Raw genomic sequence first — 17,502 nt, forward strand, 5'->3', positions numbered from 1 at the left:
AAGCCTTTGCTAAGTCTAAGAAAGGTGTTAAAATTTTCTTTTTACTGTTGAAGTTTTCAATTATTTTTTCCAAAAAGTCGGATATTGCATCTTCTGTTTATAACTCTTCAAATCCATATTGATTTCTATTGATAATTCTATGTTTATTCAAATAACTTTTTTGTATCCAATTGAAGAATCGAATTTTTGTATTCAATTTATCGTGAATTTGTTGTATTTGTTCTGCATAGATGACTTCACAAGAAACAGAGTCCAAGGATTGGTCTGAACTAATCCATTTTTATTTTTCACATTTTCTTAATCCTTGATATTATTTATTCTAGTGTTCATGATTATTTCGATGATCCTGCTACCAACTTGTTACTTTTGTACTGTAAGATGTCCCGTAAATGTTTCTTATATTGAAAAAAAAATCAATATTTTAAAAAAGAATGAAAACAGTACTTTCTCGCTCTAAAAATGATTCTAGTCATATAGTTGTTGATTTTGTGATTTTTGTCAATGTGGATCCTGTTATAAAAGTCCGTATAAAGGTTGGATATCACCCTTCTCGGAATGCCTGCCTCTATGATAACCATACGGAAGGGCTGACAGAGCAGCTGAACATTCAATTTATGAATAAATTGTACAGCAATGGCGAACGATACAAGCGCTAGGTAGGAGGGAGCTGGAAATTGAATAGGTGGGGCCAAAGCGGTTGTCAACCAATAATATTATAAGAGGGGTCAATTTTCAGTCGCAACTGTGATATTAATAATCGTTTGGGGTCCCAGCTCACAGCACTCAGCCCGTTATAATATACAGCAAAATGTGTGCAGCAGTTTTTTATTCATATCTTGTTTGATGAAACTGGGGTGAGGGGCTGTATGAGCTGCGGCAGATTCTTTCTTCGAAATGATTGTTATTATGATTCATAACTGACTTTCACTTTCCAGGAAGAAGTAGATTTTGTTCAATAGTCAACAATTTCAGAGTAGAATTTTTCGTTACTCCAACACACAATATTAGAGCTATTAATACAACATACATTTACCGTCTGGAGCTTGTGATGTGGTAAAACGCTAACTTCTAGAACAAAATAGTAAAAATCTGAGTGTAGGCTCAGCTAAATGAAAATGAAAATAAAAAATGAATTTTTTCTACCATAACAAAGAAATAACAGGATATCCTGCTAAATTCGTTCCGTATAGAGAATTGAGTACGTTATTGTCTTTTTGTCCACTAATCGAATCCTAGATAGATTAAACCAATACTTCGCTGCTTCATTGGCATAATTCCAAATTGCGTGCAATGCTACCAAACAATCTTCATTGTTTCGACTGTTTTCCGAGGGTGAACCTCTCATCTTCCAATATACTTTTGAAAAGAAAAAGTTTATTGTAATACTCAATTGGGACATCATACTGTCTTTTGAAACGATTATTTTAAAATTTCTCATAGAAAGTCTCTCATAGATTGCCGACTTGGGAAAATCGAAAGTGTACAGAGCATGCTCAGTGAATCTGAATCAATTGTTGGGTGAAAGAATGGCAGCAAACGAGGCTATGAAGAGTTTTGTTGGAGTGCCGAGCAAATAACACTCCACAATACACCACTGCGATGCACTCTTCAATGCTTATGTAAGACTCCATGGAAGACTTCAATGGATGAAGCCGTGCCCAAAAATGAAGCTGCTGCTATCTGGCCTTTGTTCAGAGGCTGGATTCCTTTGTGACGCTCACCCCCTTAATGTCACCCTATCAAACACAAAAGTAACAATACGATTTCTCATTCAGGTATCAAGAAATTTGCATTGGCATCAGATTCCTTCTCTATTCATGGTTGGCAATGGTCTGCTACAGTATTCATTCTAAATCACTGGCACTAACTTTTAGGGATGAGGAGATGCATCAAATAATTCCAAAAATCTCATTCATCATTTTTTTTCATAAAATATTGACTTTTTCTCACATGGAGAATTCGTTTAGAAACTAGGTGCTTCTCAGTGTCAAAAGTAACTTTTGCAATAGTGCTATAATGTGTGACTGCACTGTGATTTTTTATTGATTATGAAATTCTATCATTGGAGTATCACACTGGAGAATAATTGAACAAAAAAGAAGAATAAAACACCGAAAGACAATGACAAAATTGTAAGAAATACATCATTACCTATCAAGAATGTCTATTATTGCATTACTTCATTAAATTAATCGATGTAAAAAGTGACAGCTTTCATCTGTCATGATCTTACTGATATGGAAAACCAGTAATTAAAATGTCCATTATTCAATAATTTATGAAATTAATCAATGTAAAAACTGACAGCTTCCACCTGTCATTCATGATCTTACTGGTATCGAATACTGATAATTACTGGTATTTTCACAATATAATTTTCATTTCCCTATGATTGTGTTGAATGAGATACTAATATCAAAGAAAACAATATTTTGAAAACCGTATAAGTTTTCTCTGCTAATACTGTATCATTTATTGCTTTGTTCATCATCGATTTATGTAAAGCTAGAATAGTGTCCAAAATAATAAAAAACCAATATAATTGATTACATCTTCATAATCCATAGTTATATAATGATTAATAAAAATATGATAACTCGATATGATGAACATTTGATTTTCCACCCCTTGCAAATCCTATAGAAAGTGTGAATTTCCCTTTTTCTAAGAGAAGAAGTTATTCTTATGATCCAATTGTTTATTGAATCAATGTGATCACTGATAGATTTATATTTAAAAAGTAAGTAATACGAAATTCCAACAATCTCCATCACTCGTACCATAATACTCGTACTTGTATCAATATAATACCAATAGTTTGAGATACTATCATTGTCACAACTATGATTGCGGGGGCAATGATTGTTGCAATGTGGTTTCGATATTGCTTGAATGAATAATACAACTCGACTACATGTGATTGAGTTGCGAATGCAATTACAACGGCACCAGTCACGCGTGAAGCGCTAAAGAGAAGTAGATAGCTGTTTAGGAGTCGCAGCCCCCATTTGTGTAGTAGACGCAGGCTGTCGTCGTGAGTGCGAGTGAGAGAGTGAAGAGTGGAGTAGGTAGTTGGTTGTTTAGTACGTAATTTGATGTAGAGGGTGTTGGTACGGAGTTGGAAGAAAGTGAAGGGACGAGATTGAATTCGTAGGAAAAAGAAGGAGGTACTGGTGAGGAAAAAGGGTGGGGGGAGGTGAAGAAGAAGCCTGGTTCGGATCCGACATTTGGCCGGGAATAAATCCCGAAGGATTACAGGGTGCCTATGAAAGGGCGCAGCGAAGCGAGAGTCCTCCAGGACGGGAGAGTCCCGAACAAGGAGTCCCATGAATACGACTGAGGGTGTTCTTGCACACTGCGCCGCGCTAATCCACCTACAATATAAATGTACTATTTCTTATTGCTAACAACAGTTCAACGATCGCATGCGTGCACTCTCACAATCACTTTCTCTCTCTTGCAGCCGAACTTTCCTCTATCGTTCTTTCTTCACCGCAGTAGTTGTTAGTTGTTGAGACGCAACGTTTGCTGGCCGGTTGCTGCTGCTCCCACGGTCGTTCTAGTAAACACACTGTCAATGCAAAACATATTAGACTGGTATATTCAGTAAATTGCAGTATTAACAAAGACATTATATCTGTTATGAAGTTGAGGGAATATCACAGGAATGTGAAAACGACAAATGCTGAGGATATTGTATTTGAAGAGGGTACTGTTATTGAAACACTGATCAATCGTGGAGGTTTCTGATGGAAACATTTTCTGTAAGAGAATTCCAAATCTATGTATTCAAGAGTCACTATGATTAAATCCCTTCCAAAAATACAATTTAATTTTGTATCCCAAAGATGAGCAAGGTGAAGACGTCGTAAAACAAGAGTTCTGCTCAAAATCATTAAAAATGATGATGGATAAATAATGATGAGATTAGAATCAAACAGACTAATTACATAAGGTCATCAAGCATTGGCATTGGCTAGAGTAAATTGTGCCTAACCTTTATAAAGGTAATAAAATAAAAATAATTTTGAAGAAAATTTTTAGAATTTTAAAGTAGGCCGGCACATCTAGAAAATGAATCTGAGTCTATACTATTTCAATTCATGCAGGCGAACGGGTTAGAGTCAGGAAAACTACAATAAGTTTTTGCCATGCCTGATTTAATCGCCGTTCACTATTTTAACACTACAATATTTTAAAACAAACAAAATATCAACAATACTGACAAGAAAGAGAATAAGAATCATATTAAAATTAACACGTTACATTACCTTTATTCTCTGATCTGGGGCGCATTACTATCCTTACGTTAGATATTAATACGTCACCAAACCAAATAATATCAGTTGCAAATATTAATTTCAGAACAAAACTCAAAACAGAAAAACCCAACGAACCCAAATTTCGTCGATAACCCCATACACCAATTTCAAACCCGCACTTTGATTGACATTTTTGTATGACCTTTGTTTCGCTGAACTGCACTTTGTTGATGGTTTCCGTCGTGTTTCCTTTCGATGTTATTTTGTTATTTCGGTGTTTTCTTCTAAGAGTTGAGTTGATGGTGTCGGGAAGTCATCTTGTGATGCGGAACCTCCGTCTCCCGAATCGGCCTTACGTCAATTCTGGTCATGTATCATCCTCAGGACCTCTTACGACATGCCTTGCCCGTGAAGTCCATGATGTTTTGAAGGGGTGAAACATGAAGTTGGTTTGGGGTCACACATGAACCGCTGTGAATAAACGTATTACAGAATTACAGCATTAATTTCTAACTCCTCCTACAATTCATCAAAAGCTAAAACAGAAGTTATCTATTGATTACAGATTATTTAAATTCTCTCATTCTATTTGAATCCTCATTTTATATAGATTTTTATCTTTAAACTACTGATTCTTTGTATCAGAATTAATGGATTTTTCTTCACAGATTATTCAAAAGTTCTGGTATAATTTAATAATTTAGCGTTCAGTTGAAAGCCTTAACGCCATGAGAAAACACAGTCAGAAAAATATAAAACCTTAGCAAGTCTCAAACTTGACATAATATTAAAATTTACATTCTAATTTAAAGATTATCTTCTTGATTTTCAGCAATTCTCTACAATAACATCTGTTCAGAAACAATAACTCAAATATTCTCAATCAATATTATCAAATTGAACAGACTTTGTTGGTACAATACTCAGATGGAAGTTTAAATTAATTGAATTCCCTAAATTATATTTTAACCTTATTTTACGTACCTTAGCGGTTATTTGAAGAAACAATTATTCCTACATGATGAATCAACACAATTTAACTTTTCAGGACATGGCACTACTAGAAAATTAAACTTTAATAAAAATAAAACTAACTCCCACATTAACTAATAATATTATAAACTTGCCCAAAAAGGGTGAAACATAATGACCACATCTTTACTCTCGTAGTGCTCCTAGCAAAGTGTACTCCGAAACGTAATCTGGTCTCTCGGCTGGGGAATCGCCCCACTACTGTATTTAGAAACAGGTCTCCTATTGGGCGAAGGGAATCAATTTGACCAATCGTCGCGTGGCTCCTAGAGCCTTAGGACCAAAAGGTAATTGCAAAATCGGTAGTTTGTTATAATTTCAATATCTTGCTGTTTTCCACCTTATCGCACTCTATGTCGCGACAGGAAGGCTTAGTTTGAGAGATAATTCCATAATCTACATTCCTCGACGACTCAGAGCCACAATTTTTAAATATCTATCCTGGGAAACTCGAAGATATGGCCGTTCATAATAGAGAGAGAAAATTATTTATTTTGCTAACTCACTTACAATGATGGTTCTAGCCTATTGCATATTAAATTTGCTATTATAACTTGGGAAAACACCTGAATTAAAAACAAAATGCATTCAAGTATTTAGGAGTATATCTGGATGAATATTTAAAATGGAATATCCACATTAACAACACCTGTAGCAAAAAGAAAGATATCATTCATAAATTTTATAAATAAAACAAGTTAAACGAAATTAAAATTATTAAAATAGTATACTTTGCTTATGCTCAGGAGGCCATCTTCCAATATGGAATAAGAGTATGGGGACCCATTTCAGAAAGATAGAAGTGATCCAGAGACACATTATCAGGGCTGCACTTGGCAAACACACGCTACCCCAACTCTCTATTATATAGCGAGTTCAAAGTACTTAAAATTAGACACATTTTTTGTAAAGAATTTAATTGTGTATCTGAATAAAAATAGAAATCTGTTCACAGCTCATGTAAAAAAGTACAGTTTTCGTTCGCCTACCATTTTTCCTGTACCACGAACGGACCTAACTGTGTGTAGGAGGCAATTTGATCATTTATGCCATAAATTAATCAATTGTATACCGGAAAGTTTCTCATGAACAGGATCTCAAAGTCAACTTTGCAAGTAATGGAGGATTGGATAAAATTGCAGGGTGAATTCAATAATATCTTGTAGTAATTGAAAACTTCTGTACCTATATGTACTTTTCAATTTTTCTTTTCTTTCTCTTTCTCCTTACTTTCTTCTTTCGCTTTTCATCCTTCTTTCTCTTCCCTTCTTCTTATTCTTCTTCTCTCTCTCTCTCTCTCTCTCTCTCTCTCTCTCTCTCTCTCTCTCTCTCTCTCTCCTCTCTCTCTCTCTCTCTCTCTCTCTCTCTCTAACATTATCTAACATTTTTGTGAACATGAAAGTGTTTTACATTTTCCCTTACAAGCTATATCAGTTTAGTACCATCTACCTATTCCAGCGTACAAACCTAGGTTTTGCTGGCTTCGTCAGATAGAAAACAAGTTATTTTTAATTTAAGAGTTTATGTGTTATTAGAATCTTATTATGTATTTCTTGCTTGTCTATTATTTTTATGATTCATAGTCTTCATTGTATTGTTTTCAATTTGACAAAATAAATTTGAATTTGAATTTGAAACGATAAAAATAGTTTTCAATGATGACAAGGTCATTCAATAAAGGAGAAATGCAATGCCACCAATATTGATGGTTAAATTATGCTTTTATCCTTTATTTTGAAATCGCTGTCGTATAGGTTTTGAAAAGAAATTTTGAATAATTTTTTTTTTTGTTAAAACGACGATTTTCTAAAAATATGGAAATAATTTATAAATTATTGATAATCAGTAATAAGGAAACCCTATTACTAATTATTCGGTATTCTCATCTAATGGAATGAATTCATGAAAAATTCAATCAAACACAATGAATGTTTAGAAATTCATTATTCAAAATAAAAAAGGATTACTACTTCACAAAATATTATATACATGACAATATCCTTATTCTAAATTGATGAGCCCATATATTTGTTTAATAAAGTCTTTCATGAATCTCAATGCCAGAAAATATAATTTGATCGTCACATTACCTCGATACCGAGTTACGTCGCGGAGTATTTGGTAATAATGTTCCATAATTGCTTAAAAGAAAACACAGATTGGCAATTATTTCCTTTCCTCCATATCCGTTTTCACCTGCTCCTCGTATTATGCATTAGTAGTCCCTTGTCCCCTATTCATAATAATCAATGGATTGATTTGGCATTAACAAGGATCGTTCTTCCATAGTCAGTCGTAAATTAGTTTGCCACAAACATGGTCCGCTGTGAAATAAAACAGCCAAGAATAATTTCTAATTCGAACTTAATACTTATCTTTCTAAAAGGAACGTTTCAATTATTACATTCATTAGTGTGAACGATTATCTCAAGTACATTCAGACTTCAACCCTTTGAATAATTGTAAGGTAGTCTAATATACAGTCTACTTTTTCATTAATCCAGTTACAGTAATCCACTTTTACACTAAGTTGATAATCCAGTTATAACGATTAAGAAAACTATTGATAATTACTTTTCCCAATGAACTATATGACATAATATTTATCAAAACAAATTAATAATAACATTTCTTTTTTACTTGAGTGGATTACTTTTTAAGTTAGTCAACTCTCAGAATGAACAAAAATTCAATAATCAATTTCGCACATAATCTATCAATCTGCTCTAATGAAAGTAACAATGAAAAGTACCTAAAATATAATAAAAAAGTATAACAAATGAGATAGAGTTATACTCTAACCTTTAATAGCGGGTTAGAGTATAGCTTATATACATACAAATATCATCATATGTCGAAAAATTCAAAATAACTTAACAAAATAGAAAGAAAGAAACTTGAAATGAAATATCACATCGTGGAGTTGTTGTTAAACCTAGGGCAGCTTGCCGGCAACTGAGTAAGGAGAAAATAATTTCTCTCCTCTACCAATACAAGCAATGGCTGGGTGCTCACCCACAGCTGGCTGAGTAAGCAGAAATAAATAAATGCTCTCTTTGTTCTTATTCTTCTTCCTAAATGTTAATATTTATTTGCCATAATTATTATAAAAGAAAGGGAAATGAAATTTCGATTCATAATCAAAATTCGTTTCAATTTCTCATTTTCACATTGGATCATGAGGAATTATAATTGTCATTTAATTAAACACTTCAATGGCTCCAATTTCCTGGAACGGATTCATTTGAAGTTTTCAAATTGATGTGTCATTTTGCGTTTTAGGCGTACAACAACAATGTGACTCATGGAATTCATGGTCTCAAACATGGGCGTAGATCCTGGACGCGTCCCCCCAATATTTCATGGTATAGGATATGTCCTCTGGAAAAATTTATTCAATTTTTTATTACGATAACACATTTTTATTAGTTTATTTGTGAATTGGGAATAAACTTACCTTGTATGAAATATTTATACATAGTGTCATTTGTAAGTTATGTATGACAAGAGTAACCAGTGTACAAAGTATCCTAGCAGAATCTATATCCTTATTATGCACGAACACACACTAACACACTCGTCTATTATGTTACCTAAGTATTCTGTATCTGAAACTCTCTTCAAACAAGGACAGTTACAAGAGTTACAATCATCAAGATTTACGATTTTTATTTATGTTGGTCTTTGTAACACAGTTTTAAGTAAAAATTACAGCTTTGTATGGTTTGTGAGTGGAGAACTTTTTATGCTTATTTAGCTATCCTGATTTGGTTGGAAATCAAAACACACAATACAACTAATGCTGTTTTATTATGCTGTTTTTCTGTAAATAATTTGTATTTAGTAAAACTTAAAACCATTAACTCAGAATTTTATTTATTTACCCACTAATTTACTACTGCCAAATAAGAGGATTTAAAACGGATTTGAAGTGAAATATGCTTCGAAAACCATCATTTTAATAAGCTATTTTTAAAGAAAAATCTTCCCCCCTCGACTGGGGAACAAGCCCCCCAGACCCCCCAGTACGTCCCCCCCAATGTCAAACAGCTATCTACGCCAATGGTCTCAAATAAGGGACCTCTCTGGAACAGAAAATTCTCTTCCACAATCACTCAATGTACACAATGTACAATTTTTACAATGATGAATGATATACATAAGACTTTGATTACTATACAATCAGTAGAGGTTTATAAAACTTCTATTATTCATATTTGAATAGATACTGGATGAGTTGATATTAAAATATTTAATTTATGTACGTCTCCTAGATTCTAACTCTTGTGTGATGTTCATTTTCAGGTTGCAAGCCGACTCCATGTGGCCGAACAGCTTGTCAGGAGGGTAAGAAAGTTACACCGAGACCTACCAATTAACCAGTTCATTTAGAAATTCCTGTAGATTTACATAAATTATGGTAAGTTGATCAATTCTCAATCTAATGGAAATAATTGACCGTAATGGAGTATTTATTTATTAAAATAACGAAAAACTAGTTTTACAGCAATACTGCGATGTAATATCGCTGTAAGTTGTACGTGAGATTTGATCTGTAATGATGCATCGTAATAAATCAATATTCACGGTCATGGTCTCTAATGAGAAGAGAATTATCCATGAAGCAGAGGAATGATATTGTATTAGATATCCATTTCGAGCTAAAATACTTCAAACTGTTGCAACCACTTCTTTATCAACATGACGATATAATAAATTAACAACAAAGTTTTGGTTGTCACATCATTACGTATCTCTGGTAAATTTTCAACTAGAGATTGTTATTAATTGTTATATGATATCGTGATTACACGTGATATCCAGAGGTTATTCGTAAATATTTTATTACTATTTTCATAACGTAACGGAAAATACAGTTTCAAGTTCTCAAATTTTAAATGAGTGGAATTATTGTCAACTATCATAATACTCTGTAGTTATATGTTCATGAGCGATGTATATGTATTATTCAGACGATATACATAGTTCGATGAATGGGATATGATACTTGCTATCAAACCTCAAATATCTATATTGAGGACTAGCCTTTATGAATACTGTATCTATTTCGGGGTTCTACCTCTTGGCGGTTAATATGAATTTTGGTAGCGTGAAATGAAGTGGGGCGAGCTGCTTTTATTGAAAAGTACTGTTCGTATGAATAGTTGGACAGTGAATGGGAGAGAGAGAGGCGGGGTGTTTGCTTTCGACTCCTATTACTCTCAGCGGGGGGTTGGAGTGCTGCTCCATTCAGTGCAGCGTTAATATCGCGTGCTTCATCTTGCCCTGTTGAAAGAGAGACTCTTTTGAAAACCGCATGCCAATAAGTGCCCGTCCACCCTCGCGCCAGCAATGCAAGAGGCCTCTCCAAGAGGGTATTAGAGTACTGTGATCCAGCTTCCCCCGTCTCACTCCTGTCACGTTATCACTGGTTGCTCTCTATTTTGGAGAGTTGATTGCACAGGTGTGAAGAGAGGCAGACTTCAATTTTTTTAAGAACTTCTATTTCTTATATTTGATTCTCATAAATTTTGAGTGAGAATTTTGATGGTTTGAATAGTCAAATTGAATAACGGATATTCTACTAGCAATGCACAGGAGAGAAAACAACAGCACAATCTTCAATCTGATCTGATGATTTATGAGCTCTTACAAAGCTCTTTAAAGCTATACATGTGATAGTTGAACTCTTTGAAGAGTAGTATCTTCTATCATTTATGATGTGTCTGATTTAAGTTTTTGGCCTTTAAACTTTTTGGGCTTTTCAAAAATGACGAAAGTTTTAAACTGATTTGAATGATTCCATACTAATTAATCTTCAAGTTTAAAATCATCTATCAATAGTTATCGAGGAATTCCGGTTTATACAATTCATAGCAAGTCATCTATGTGAAAATTGTATATTTGTACAGGCTTGAGCATGAATATGTCTATACATTTTTTGAAATCACTTATTGAGCTGTTTCTCTATAATCGTATTGGGATTTCTTGATTCAAATGTAACAGGGTTTCTGGTACATTTCTCTGTTACTCAGCAATCCAAGAGAATTCACTTTTTCTGTATTCGTATAGCAATGAAATATTGTTTTCAACGCTTCGTAAGTAATATCTTCCCTTGATTTCCTACTTCCCAATTTTTTAGTATACCAAGTATGGATTATCATTATTGACTCTACTTTGATTGTTGAAACAGACGATTAACTCTTTATTCCACATTCTTCAATTATTGTTGGGATTGAAATCAAAAGTGAATTCTATAATATTTTTGCTAAACCTACTGTTACTTAATAGCGTAAGAAATAAACTCATATTTTTCACTATGGAACTGGAGAACACATGTTTAAAGCAGATTTTATTAAGAAGATTTCACTTCTATTCCCATATGAATAATATTATTATTGTCGTATTCTGATTTGAATGTTTCTAAGATTGGAGACTTAGTGCTAAGCCAAACGAAGCGTTTCTCATACGAATCAGCAGGGAAGGAAGCTCTCCGATTGGCTCTTTATCAGCTGATTTCGGACCGCCAACCCAATCAGCCAAACGAAGAACTTCCTGCCCAGCCGACTCGTCTGGAAAACGCTTCGTGTGGCTTAGCCGTTATTCTGATTAAATTGTTTCTAAGATTTAATGCAACAATGGATCAACATTTTTGAAAAAAAAAAATAATTTCAAATTGACTGTTTGTTTATTGACCAACCTTGGTTATCTAAATAATGTGTACATGAATCTTATGATAACATGACTTATCAGACTAAAGCTGCGTTTGCACAAAAGTTATTAACAAAATGTTTTTTCTCTGTCTTTATAGATTCTATTAGATTGAACATAACTTATCATACACATGATGAGTATATGTGTTTGTCAAGTTTCGTTCAATCTAATAGATTCCATAGGACGGAAAAATAAACATTTTGTTTATTTATACATTGATACATAGGTTACAATATTTTTTTGATCTTTTATGATTCTGCTGTTATGAAGTTAAATTTAACCTTAATTTTCTGCATTATTTCGAAATATTATGTTTTTCAACTCTCACCAGCGGACAAAGATTTTCTTTTTGCTGGTGATGCCTAGATTTTATATTTAATTTTAATTTTATTCAAGTACATTTGTGAGTAATTATGTTCATTTAATTATATTTTTAATGATATGTCATATTATAAAGAGTTTGTAATATGTTTTGAATATTCTAATTGGCAATAAATAAATGAATTTAACAGGCGTCCTTATTACTGCAAGATATGTAACCAACATGTTGATTGCATTTGATGGTATTGTTATTATTATTGTTCATCAATGCAGCTCTTGATAACCCTCGTAATAACATTTAGGGTTGCCCTATTGATTCTACTAATTCGAATTTCAATATTGACACAGTTACTATAGACGCCTCCTCGACATTGTTTTCCTCGTTATTGTCTATTTGTACCCCGAAGCTATGAGCTATCCCCACTTGTTGGAAACTCGATAGCCATAGTTTGAAAATAACCTTTGCAATCAACAGAAGAGGGGGATATGAGAGAGGTTGTTTGTTGTGCAGTTCACGCCCGCTCCGCGCCTATATTGGTTGGATACAATTATGTTTATAACGCCGGTTTGACAGGCAAGTTGACGACACGACGACAGCTCAGTGTCGCTCATTCTTTTCAACGGCGACGGCCAGAGTCGCGCTCGGCAGATGTTCGCTCCATGTTTTGTTTGCCGACACTGCGACATTGACAACGCCCGAATATAGTAAACGTATCGTAGTGAGCGGAACAAAGTAGCAATACAGCTCGCAAGCTCCCATTCATACGGGAAGAATGAATGCACCGCGCTTTGTGCGGCTACACCTATCTGCAATTGAATAACTTCTCTTCCTTTCCTCTCTTCTCTCCTCTTTGTCAGCCTATTGATAAGCGATTAAGTTCACCCCTTCGCGTTCACTCTGACAGTTTTAAACAGTTTCTATTTCTGTGCGTTTCGAACCGAACGACCGTCAAGTCGAAATGTCATAGTTTTGCAACAAAAGACGGAAAATAGAGGAATTGTGAAGATGTGAATTGACGCTGATTCTAGACTTCTGAGTTGTATCTGAATTTTAGAAGAGTTCTCTTCATGATTAACATAGAATAAATTATACAAGTATTGGTTCCCTTTCATCATCCATGGAAACAAAAGACTCACAATATTAGAAAAGGAAGAACAACTATGTGTTTTTAGAATTTTATTTTGGATTGATACTTCACATTAATAACTATTTCAAGAAAATGTTAACCTTTTCACCCCCTCAAGATTTGGTTTTAGATTTTGAGCCACCCCAAGAACGCAGAACCCCATCTCAGGAACGAACTCTGCGTCCAACCCCCTCCCCCCAACCACTGACTCTAGCGTTGTTAGCTCGAATGAAAATGAACGTGGGAAAACTACTCCTCAACCCCCAACAATTATTGAACTCCACGAATTGATCAGAATTAAAACTCATAAAAAGTCAAAAAATCATTTGCGTTTGCGTCATACAGTGAGTTCAGTAGAATGGAATAGATTGTTTTTTGTTTGGAAATACTACTGCACTGGAGAAACTCTGATCTTTCGAGTTGGATAATTCAAGGTAACAATGATAATGTCTTCCAAGACAAAGAATGCGAGGATTCTTGTAAGAAAGTCAACTCACGGAGTCTCCTTGAAAGACGCTTCTATTAAAAGTGAGTTCTTTCTCCGTGAAAAACAAATTGAGAAAATTCTGATTTTAAGGATTTGAACTATTCTTTTTTAAGAAAAAAAGTTTTGAACCGTACAAATATGTAAATATGTATGGATTGGGTAGCTAGTAAAATGTGAAATGATAGTACCTATTACTCGAATAAGAAAGGTGGAAGTTAATACTAATGAAAAACTGATAAACGGCTATAGACCGAATGAATAGATAATATGAAACAGAAACATTCTGTTATGATTGCAAACGATGGATTGATTTTATTGATCAATAGATCAATTGATCTTCTAACTTCATATTCCCACACTCCACTGATTTAACGATAATTTGAGTCATGCTATTGTAGGATTCATATTTCTGTAACTATAATTAATTTGAAAATAAAAATGTATAATTATCCACGATATGACTCACAATAGTGCTCTACCAAAGCAGTGTTCAAAACGCAATTAATTTGTGACTAATTCGTGGAAAAATGTTTTGGTGTTTATTTCACCGTTTGGCAACTACAAATGATAATGCGTATCGTTTTGGACCACAAATGGGTAAATCGCGAGTCGATCAAAGCTGTAAACAGTCGTCAAATTTATTTATGAAATGCTGCGACCTGTTTGAATACCGTTAATCCGCTTGAGTCCGCTCACAGCCAATCCGATTAGCATAAACAACTGCCTTCAGCTGCAGAAATTAGATTTCATTGGTTCAAGAGTGTTTGCAATTCATTCGATAGTCAAGGGATAGATTATGTGAGAAGGCATTTATCGTGAACGCTTTCAAACAGTTAACAGTAGTAGTAGAGACTATTTAACAAAAATCTTCCACAGCTTTATTTACTTCCGTAGGCTTAACATGCCTACGTACCTCCAAATGGAACAACTTCCACTACAACTTCATTCAGCTGTTACAAAAAAGTTGTTTTTTATGGAGTACAAAAGATTTGTATCAAATCCAGATGAATCAAATAGAAACATTACGATTGAAACACGAAGAAAGAAAGAAATAAAGGAAAGAACTTTATTTACATGAAAATATTATAGCAGTATTGATATTAAATTTATATAATACGTAGTAGACAAAACAATAAATAAATTATAAGTATCTCTTGATGATATCAAGATTGAAACACCAAATGTGATATAAAACTCTTGTTCACTCAATAGCGATGAAATCAAGTTTAAGATTCGAGAGCATTGAAATATTTATGATAAAAATTTGTTAAAGACCTCATTATTCATTCATCCATCATATTGCTCAACAAAGCAATGTACCTAGAATACAAGGTACCTTGGTACCACGAGTTGATAGTGCCCGAACATTTTTGTATAAACAAACAGTACAAGCGAATGTGTTTCATCGTTTTTGCAACAAAAGACGGAAAATAGAAGAATTGTGAAGATGTGAATTGACGCTGATTCCAGACTTCTGAGTTGTATCTGAATTTTAGAAGAGTTCTCTTCACGATTAACATAGAATAAATTATACAAGTAGTCTATTGGTTCCATTTCATCATCCATGGAAACAAAAGACTAACAATAACACAATATTAGAAAAGGAAGAACAACTATGTGTTTTTGGAATTTTATTTTGGATTGATACTTCACATAAAATAACTATTTCAAGAAAATGTTAACCTTTTTACCCCCTCAAGATTTGGTTTTAGATTTTGAGCCACCCCAAGAACGCAGAACTCCATCTCGGGAACGCACTCTGCGTCCAACCCCCTCCTTCCCCGCCACTGACACTAGCGTTGTTAGCTCGAATGAAAATGAGCGTGGGAAAACTACTCCTCAACCCCCAATAATTATTGAACTCCACGAATTGATCAGAATTAAAACTCATAAAAAGTCAAAAAATCATTTGCGTTTGCGTCATACAGTGAGTTCAGTAGAATGGAATAGATTGTTTTTTGTTTGGAAATACTACTGCACTGGAGAAACTTTGATCTTTCGAGTTGGATAATCCAAGGTAACAATGTCTTCCAAGACAAAGAATGCGAGGATTCTTGTAAGAAAGTCAACTCAAGAAGTCTCCTTGAAAGACGCTTCTATTAAAAGTGAGTTCTATCTCCATGAAAAACAAATTGAGAAAATTCTGATTTTAAGGATTTGAACTATTCTTTTTTAAGAAAAAAAGTTTTGAATCGTACAAATATGTAAATATGTATGGATTGGGTAGCAAGTAAAATGTTAAATGATAGTACCTATTACTCGAATAAGAAAGGTGGAAGTTAATACTAATGAAAAATTGATGAACGGCTATAGACCGAATGAATAGATAATATGAAACAGAAACATTCTGTTATGATTGCAAACGATGGATTGATTTTATTGATCAATAGATCAATTGATCTTCTAACTTCATATTCCCACACTCCACTGATTTAACGATAATTTGAGTCATGCTATTGTAGGATTCATATTTCTGTAACTATAATTAATTTGAAAATAAAAGTGTATAATTATCCACGATATGACTCACAATAGTGCTCTACCAAAGCAGTGTTCAAAACGCAATTAATTTGTGACTAATTCGTGGAAAAATGTTTTGGTGTTTATTTCACCGTTTGGCAACTACTAATGATAATGCGTATCGTTTTGGACCACAAATGGGTAGATCGCGAGTCGATCAAAGCTGTAAACAGTCGTCAAATTTATTTATGAAATGCTGCGACCTGTTTGAATACCGTTAATCCGCTTGAGTCCGCTCACAGCCAATCCGATTAGCATAAACAACTGCCTTCAGCTGCAGAAATTAGATTTCATTGGTTCAAGAGTGTTTGCAATTCATTCGATAGTCAAGGGATAGATTATGTGAGAAGGCATTTATCGTGAACGCTTTCAAACAGTTAACAGTAGTAGAGACTATTTAACAAAAATCTTCCACAGCTTTATTTATTTCCGTAGGCTTAACATGCCTACGTACCTCCAAATGGAACAACTTCCACTTCAACTTCATTCATCTGCTACAAGAAAGTTGTTTTTTATGGAGTACAAAAGATTGGTATCAAATCCAGATGAATCAAATAGAAACATTACGATTGAAACACGAAGAAAGAAAGAAAGAAAGGAAAGAACTTTATTTACATGAAAATATTATAGCAGTATTGATATTAAAAGTATATAATACGTAGTAGACAAAACAATAAATAAATTATAAGTATCTCTAGATGATATCAAGATTGAGACACCAAATGTGATATAAAACACTTGTTCACTCAATAGCGATGAAATCAAGTTTAAGATTCGAGAGCATTGAAATATTTATACTAAAAATTTGTTAAAGACCTCATTATTCATTCATCCATCATATTGCTCAACAAAGCAATGTACCTAGAATACAAGGTACCTTGGTACCACGAGTTGATAGTGCCCGAACATTTTTGTATAAACAAACAGTACAAGCGAATGTGTTTCATACGTTAAATATCAGCATTCTGTGATAAAACATTGTTATGTGGATAGACAATAATCACAATCAATATTCACTCAATTTGAGTTGAAGTAATGC

General features: G+C 33.8%; 1 protein-coding gene across 2 annotated transcripts in view; it reads left to right on the forward strand.

Moving 5' to 3' along the window:
• Positions 1 to 17,502, forward strand: part of LOC111054484 (homeobox protein OTX2) — a 69,118-nt gene that overhangs the window by 17,580 nt on the left and 34,036 nt on the right. For both annotated transcript variants that reach the window (XM_039423687.1, XM_039423688.1), the window contains exon 2: positions 9,600 to 9,641. In XM_039423687.1, the coding sequence (XP_039279621.1) occupies positions 9,616 to 9,641 (26 nt within the window). In that variant the 5' untranslated portion in view covers positions 9,600 to 9,615. The remainder of the gene's footprint in view (positions 1 to 9,599; positions 9,642 to 17,502) is intronic.

Source organism: Nilaparvata lugens, chromosome 3 (genome assembly GCF_014356525.2).
Source record: "Nilaparvata lugens isolate BPH chromosome 3, ASM1435652v1, whole genome shotgun sequence".
Lineage (NCBI taxonomy): Eukaryota > Metazoa > Arthropoda > Insecta > Hemiptera > Delphacidae > Nilaparvata > Nilaparvata lugens.